The sequence below is a fragment of the Lupinus angustifolius genome, chromosome LG12 (assembly GCF_001865875.1).
Source record: "Lupinus angustifolius cultivar Tanjil chromosome LG12, LupAngTanjil_v1.0, whole genome shotgun sequence".
NCBI lineage: Eukaryota > Viridiplantae > Streptophyta > Magnoliopsida > Fabales > Fabaceae > Lupinus > Lupinus angustifolius.
The window spans coordinates 5,483,817-5,492,229 of record NC_032020.1 but is presented as its reverse complement, the minus strand read 5'-3'; the positions used below and the strand labels follow the sequence as shown (position 1 = coordinate 5,492,229).

The 8,413-nt window shown below is 34.8% G+C and overlaps 2 protein-coding genes across 2 annotated transcripts; one reads left to right on the top strand and one right to left on the bottom strand.

The window, feature by feature from the left end:
- On the top strand, positions 1,907 to 3,009 carry LOC109361829 (uncharacterized mitochondrial protein AtMg00810-like). Its single transcript, XM_019607365.1, has 2 exons — positions 1,907 to 2,042; positions 2,453 to 3,009. Exons 1-2 carry the CDS (start codon positions 1,907 to 1,909, stop codon positions 3,007 to 3,009), a joined length of 693 nt encoding a protein of 230 aa, XP_019462910.1.
- On the bottom strand, positions 5,708 to 6,468 carry LOC109362063. The gene has a single exon (XM_019607632.1). The coding sequence runs from the start codon at positions 6,463 to 6,465 to the stop codon at positions 5,875 to 5,877; it is 591 nt and encodes a 196-aa protein (XP_019463177.1). The 5' UTR covers positions 6,466 to 6,468; the 3' UTR covers positions 5,708 to 5,874.

Sequence of the window (8,413 nt, the reverse complement as noted above, 5' to 3'; positions counted from 1 at the left end):
CTCTTTGAGTTTTGCGATTTTTTCATTTAATCTCAAATTTTCATTTTTCAAATCATCGCAAAAATCACATACAGTTGGTTGACATAAATTATTATCAGAGCAATTGCATGCATCACAAGAATAGATCAAATCTAATGTTTCATTTTCCAATTTTAGTTCATCTAATTCTTTTTGTAATGAAACTATATTTTGTTCATTTAGCAGGATTACTCTTTTCCTATCGAAACTAATCCTAGCTAATTTCTTTAACTCATCATGCAATTCCACATACGCATTATACAATTCCTCATAAGGAGGAGAATCATCACCTAAAGTAGATGAGGTGTCAGAATATACCTCGCTATTTGCCTCTTTTGAATTTGAGCAACAGGCATCATAGGTTCTCGTTATTAAGCATAGCTTTGCTATCTCCTCTTCATTTGAGGTGCTGGATGTCGTGCCCTCCTCTGGTACATCCCATGCTATGTAAGCTTTCTTCAATTTGAAATCCCGAGGAGTGCTCTTATCTGAATAAACCTTCTTCACGTATGTAGGACATTGGAACCTCATATGTCATGGCTGACCACATTCATGGCAAGTGAAGTGCTCTTTACTCTTGCCTTTTCTGGTCGACTCTCTTCTTCTGGAAACGTTTGAAGCCTCCTTTATTTAGAAATTTCCAGAATTTGCATACGAGAAGGCTCAAAGTTTCTTCGTCTACATCTGAATCAGATTCATCTTGTTCTCTCTCTTCTGTGGATTGAGATGTTGTTGCCTTGAGAGATATACTTTTCTTTTTCTGATCTGATTCTTCGTGCATAGTCAGGCGTCCAAGCTTCATTTCGTGATCTTGAAGTTTTCCGAACAATGTCGCCAAAGGCATGGAGTCAAAATCCTTTGATTCCATAATAGTTGTTACTTTTGGTTGTCATGTCCTGTCAAGACATCATAAAGCTTTGTTAGTAAGTTCTCATTTGTTAAACAATTTATCTAAAGCAACTAAATGGTTAACTATATGAGTAAATCGTTTTTGCATATCACAAATGGATTCAATTGATAACATACGAAATAACTCATATTCATGTATCAGCGCATTCAGCCTGGCACGCTTGACTTTGATAGTGCCTTCGTGAGTCACTTGTAAAGTGCCCTACATTTCTTTAGCACTTTGGCACTGCGAAACCCAAAAGAACTCATCATAGGATAGGGCCGATGTGATGATATTTTTGGCACGCAGGTTATAGTGAAACTTTTTGCGTTCATCATCGGTCCATTGACTTTTCAGTTTATCTTTCGGTTCATCTTCCACTCAATGTTGTAGACTGAAGGGCCTCTTGACTATGGATTCCCAAATATTCGAGTCGATGGCCTCTATAAAGATTTTCATTCAAACTTTCCAGTAGGCATATCTTTCGCCACTGAATACGGGAGAGTGGTTAATGGATACGGTTGAGCTAGCACAACATACTAGCTCCGATATCAGTGACAGAATACACCTAGAAAGGGGGGGGGGTTAAATAGGTGTCGCGGTTCCCACTTATCGCTATTTGCACCAAAGCCCTATTCTGGAAAATTACCCAGTTAAAAGAACTTGGATGACAAAGGAAAAAGGCTAATCTTCCTAGGATGTCACTCAACAGAAGCATACAAGGTTTTTGATCCAAATACAAACACAATCTCAAATAGTAGAGACCTGAAATTTGATGAATCTCAATCTTGGGATTGGAACTCACACAATGCAGCCTCAAACAAGTCAATTAAGATGGATATTGAGAACACACAAAACACATCATAAGTGCAAGCAATCAGTGAAGACAATGCTAATATTGTTGAGAGACCTCAAAGACAAAGACACATGTCATCAAGGTTTAGAGATTATGAAGTGTTTACTAACTCCACAATCACACATAAGGGGGATTTTGCGCATATGGCTTTGCTAACTGAAATGGAGCCAATCTCATTTGATCAAGCAGTGAAAGAAAGTTGTTTGATTGAAGCAATGAAGGAGGAAATTAGATCAATTGAGAAGAATAACACACAGGAGCTTACAACGCTACCAAAGGGTAAGAATGTTATCTTAGTAAAATGGGTGTATAAGGTGAAGTTGAAGCCTGATGGAACTGTGTCCAAGTAAAAATCCAGGTTGGTGGCAAAAGGATTCTTGCAAATACCAGAATTAGATTTAGATGAGGTATTTGCTCCATTGGCAAGAATGGAGACAGTGAGATGTATCACTACAATTGATTGCTCAAAAGATTGGTCTATATGTCAAATGGACATGAAATCAGATTTTTTTAATGGTCTATTGGACAAGGAATTGTTTGTATCATAACCTCCTGGCTTTGAAGAACCAAAATCAAGAGAAGGTGTATAGATTGCATAAAGCACTTTATAGATTGAAACAAGCACCTAGAGCTTGGAATAAGAGAATAAATGGATTCATATTAAAGCTGGGATTTATGCTTATATGTAGATGAACATGGTATCTACACAAAAGGTATATATACACAAGCATCAATAATAATATGCTTATATGTAGATGATTTGCTTATAACTAACAACGAGAGTGATGAGATAGAAAGGCTCAGAGCAAAGTTGAAGCTTGAGTTTGTGATGTCAGACCTGGGAAATCTCTCATACTTCCTAGGAATTGAATTTTCCAGGACTAATGAAGGCATATTGATTCACCAAAGAAAGTACATAGCTAATGTATTTGAGAGGTTCAATATGCTTGAGTGCAACTCAGCTTCAAAAACAATTGAAACTAGTCACACTTTAAGAAAAGAAAATTATGAGAATTCAGAAGCTAAATTAGTTTATCCAACACTCTATAGGGAAATGATAGGATCACTAAGATACATCTGTAACACAAGGCCTGATCTAGCTTATAGTGTTAAACTAGTAAGTAGATATATGGAGAATCCTAAGCACTCACACATGTTGGTAGTGAAAAGGATACTTAGATACCTCAAAGGAAGCATGGATTTTGGAGTTATGTTCTCTACCAACAGAAGCAAAAAAACTCAGTAAAGAATTTAATCCATGGCTACACAGATGTTGATTGGTATGGTCATAGGGATGATAGAAAGAGCACAAGTGGGTACCCATTCAAGCTTGGCAATGCAATTGTGAGTTGGTGTTCTAAGAAGAAAAAAGTTGTTTCTCTATCATCATGTGAAGCATAATATATTGTAGCTTGCTTGGGAGGACAACAAGCATTATGGTTGCAAGCTTTGTTCATGGAGTTGGGAATGCATATGGATGAACCAATCTTTTCGTTTATAGACAACAAATCAACCATCAATTTAGCTAAGAATCTAGTATCTCATGGTAGAAGTAGGGATGGCAACGGGCACAGGCGGGCACGGGTAGTAGCTACCCGCTACCCGTTTTAAAATAGAAGAGTAATACCCATACCCGCCCGTACCCGTGAGCGGGTATTTCTGGGTACCCGCGGGTTTCCTCTATTATAAATAATTTTTTAAATTTCTACTTCTATTGTGTTTCAAATAAGATGAAACTTAATTATTTTTGTACCTTTTGATTGAATATTTTGCTAAAATGCTAAATTTATTTGTGGTTTCCATTTGTGTAGTTTTATGTTCTCATTTTTTTAACATAAAATATATATTTTCTTTGTAAAACATGTGTGTTTCTACACATGTAATAATATTTGTAGGGTGTTTCACCACCAAACTCAATAAAAAATATGTAAACAAAGTAAAAGGAAAAAATATACATAGTATAATAAATGTTAGAATAATGTATTTTTTATTTTAATTAAATATAATATATTAATCATATAAATAATGGGTACCCGCGGGTATGGGTACCATAATTCCCGTACCCGCATGTATGCACTACGAGTATTTTTAAAAACTCGTTTATAATACCCGTGGGTACCCGTTTGTGACTCGTACCCGTGCCCGTACGGGTTTTACCCACGGGTACGGGTTTTTTTGCCATCCCTAGGTAGAAGCAAACACATAGAAACTAAGTATCATTTCTTGAGAGATCAAGTGGAGAAGAACAACATGAAGCTGGAATTTTTCAAAACAAAAGAACAACAAGCTGACATACTTACTAAACCATTGAAAATTGATGATTTGCAAATACAAAGAAGGCAACTAGGTATTGTTAGCATAGCTAGTATGAATTAAGGGAGAGTGTTGAGTAAACTGTAATTCATATAGCCAGTTTCATTAATCGATTAACGATATGCCTAATTGATTAATGAGACAGTTGGTTTAGTTAGTTAAAAGGCATTGTATCTGAAAGATTATTCTGTGAATAAAAATACAAAATAAGTCAAATCTCTCTCTCATCTTCCCCGATAATCGATTAAGACCGTATGTTAATCGATTAAAAACATTTTTCTTTCTTTTCTTCCAACAAAGTTATTTCTTTTATTATACTATCATTTTCTTATAAAATTTACATTATTGTTCCCAAGTAGGAGTTAATATGATACGTAATAACAAAAGCATCGCTTATGTTTACTAAAGTTGAAATTGAAGTGCTAGTCTTTGCATTGCATAAAAGGTAGAGATCAAAGTATTTGGGCTCACTTGCACTTTAGAGAACATATCTGCTGTAGAGATAGGTTCGGTAGAATAAGCCTATAACTATATTATATATACAATGTATGCCACTCACAAATGAACGGTGTACTAATGATTTAAATTGCTGCATAATAGTAGTTACCATTGTAGTTGTAGTTATTGTGTATATATGAACTTTTTTTAACTCATTTTTTTTTTCATTTTGATGCACCATGATGTACCAGATGCATTATGCTGCAGTCTAATATGGCCGTATTATTATGATTTAGTATCATTACAATTATGGTGTGATATAATTGCGACAATCACCACAAGTACTATATTACAGTAGAATCAATGATGTGATTCAAAATTTGGAACAATAATGCCACATACATATGGAAGAGTGCCATGCATAATACCGGTTGAGAAAATTGCAACAGTAAGTACAATAGCCACATATACAATTACTTTAATCCATAAGATCCTTCTACTGCAATCTTTACCAACTTACCAACTCCCCCGCGGCAAACGAAGAGAGAGATTTTTTTTACGATATCAGTGTAAGTTTTACTGCGAGGATTGCATTGTTAGAAAACTGCGGTTGTAACCAATGTGATGGCTACTCCGAGGATCGATCGCAATATCGCATGGCTATCACACCGTGCACCGCTGAGTTGTTGTCACTTATATATTTTGTTTCTGAATCTATCCCATTGCTTTGGTATGGCCACAACTCGGTTCAATGTGGTGGCAACACCATTTCGTTGCACTAGTTTTAATGTGATTTGAAATCACCTCCCAGTTGCAACGTAATGCGCATACCGTGTTAAAAATTATAACCTTATCCAGCCATCAATTTTTTTGAACTTTAAATTTTTTCTTCAAATTAATCCCATACCAACCAAAATGAGTTATGATCAAACCGGATCACTGATTTATATTGCAGACTACATCACGTGATATAATCACAATATTGTGGTTACGGAAATTGTTGTAACCATATGTCATCATATTGGATCGCATTTGGGCTATATCATACTATATTTGACCACAATGAATTCAAAAATATTTTTTTAATCACAAACTAATTATTTATACCGCAACCGCCACAATCTAAATCATAACAGCCACAATTTGAATCAGCCTCAATTTAAATCAATGAATTTTTGGGGCTTGGGAGATTAGTTGAAGTTTTGAACAGTTGAATTTTTATAATTGTAAAGAAAACGATCCTAATATTCATCTGAACAAATGTAGATTGTAAATCGTAGTCTATTCACTAGTTTCCTTTAAGCTGCATATAATACAAGAATATGTGACAGAAGTAAAAAAAAAAAAAGACTTTCAAGCACTAGGCAATGATCTCTGACTTGTGCCTTCCAGTAGCTCTAATATAACAGAAAACTGTGACCAAGAATGTGGTGGCAAGCCCTCCAAGAATAACTCCTCCCCCAGCTATGGACTTGTCATATGAATGGTGATGCTGCTTTACAAAGTGCGCCTGACCCTGAGACCCCAAAACTTCTTCAAGCGGCTCAACAGAAGTTTTCTGATGATTAGGAATACTTCCTTCAGAACTAGCATGCATCTTCTTTTCAATTTGTGGTGCTTCAGATGGGCTAGGAATTGGGGTGCTAGAGGTGCTTTCATGTTTATGTTGTTGGTGCTTACCATGTTTCCTTCCAATTGAGGGTTCATCTGTGATTGTTCTTTTGTCACTGGATGGGCTTTGAGCAGGAGGATTTGAAGATGGTGCTGAAAGAGATTGGAAAATGATTTCCATTTCATTTGTAGCTATGGCTAGACCAAGGAAAATATTTGCTAAGAGAAGGGAAATGAAAAGAAAGTGAGCCATGGTTTTAGTGTTATTCTGAAGATGTTGTGATTTAAAGCTATTGAGTAAGATGGTTTGGGTGTTGGCTAATTTTAGCTTCAGCAACATATGTATATATATACATATGAGTCATTTTAGTCAAGTGAGAATAATTCTTCTGTGAAAATAATAAATCTGAGTCTCAATCATTTTTTGAAAATTAATTATTAGTCACATGATCATTTTTTTAATCTTAACTATTCAAATAAGATTTGATAATGTATATTAACTACTTCTTACAATAACAATATATATACTGCAATCGTGTGGTTTGGCTGAAATTTCCTACTGTTGTATTATGACAAGAAAATTATTGAAATTTTTATATATAGTTTTCATTTGACTTGTCTAATAGATGGGAGAAATTAATTTACATGTAGAGGCAATAGAATATCAGAAATACAACTAAGAAACAACCAAGGGAACAAGATATCACTGATTTAAAATGCAGAGTTGTGATACAATTGAATTCCATTATAAAAAACAGTGTCACAAGTTCCTATACAACTTTTCAAGGGAAGGTGATTAGAAGTAACTTAATTTACAAACAAATTAAAGCACTCGAGTTTGTGAAACATAAAATTACCTCTTTTGTTCCTACAACACGTCAATGTGGAAAATCCACAATTACCGTAAGTACATTGAATTTCATGTCAACAGCTGTTGGTGAACCAAAGATCTTTCTTTATGTATTTTCAATAATCTAGATCTGGTTTAAAAGCTAGTAATGGAAAATAGTACTATTTTCCTGATTGCATTGTAAGATGCTAGGGGAATCCAAAAGAATAAGAAGGGAAACATTATATTATAACAAGAACATGGTGAATGTTAAATAACATGCACTTTTCTTCTATTAGTAGTTTCACTTTATTATTAGAGAATCTACACATATTATTATTATTTTATTTTATAGTATTGATTAGGAGATTTTATATCAATTTGAAGGTTTATACAAGTTTACTTATTTCCTTAATTAAGTCATTCTTTGCTTATAAATTGTAGTCATTGGTTGTAGTTTTATTCAAACAACGAGATTATTGTTATTCTCTTTCGAGTTTATACTGAAACATCTAATTTTGGGCTCTGCTTATGCTTTTAAAAAACACAATCATTATTACGATCTTTTTCATCCTGTCTTGGCTTAGCCACGGTTTCCCATATCTTTAAAAACCCCTACTTATCGTCAACCCATTTTCCCACCCTCACCAATCACCAACAAGTTGTCGAATCAAAACAGAGTCCCACCCATGAGAACCACATTGCCCAGTCCAGCCCGTCTTCTGTAACGCCCCGAAAAATACTCTTTATTTATTATGCGGAAAAGTGACTAATTTTTTTTTTAATTGGTAATATAAAATTGGTTCCTTTTAAAAATCTTTCTTTTCCGGGACATCACTTTATGTAACATATAACGTGGAAATCAAAACCGGTTACCTACGGTAACTGAAATGATACAACATTTCCTGAATATACATCTTCATAGATATAAAAGATCATAAGTACTTAATATACATATCCAACAAGAAAGGGCGGAAATATTAATCATCGTCAAAAGACACTAAACAAAGACATGAGCAAGCTGAAGTCGTCAGTGTTTCAAAAGTCACAAAATGATAAACAACTCCTAGTGGCTAACTCCAAAGCTAGGGTACTGCCTCTCCTCAATTCCGCATGCCCCCTCCTGGAACATCACGGACGGGTAGCTCCAAATCCGAGCAAAGCTGCCTATCTGACGAGCACACGTCCGAAAAGCAAGCAATAGAAAAGAAGAGAAATAGAGAGAGTAAGACATCTAATGAATATAATTCATTGACGGTGTGGACTTACTCAGAATATTACACTCAGATATGAAAAGCAGTTCATATATATATAGCATATCACATTATAACTCATCAGTTGTTCTCATAAACAATTATCCAATCCACGTGAGTAATATAACCAAACTCATCAATTGTTCTCATAAACAATTATCTAATCAACCTATGTAATGTAAACAACACTTATTCCCAAACAATAT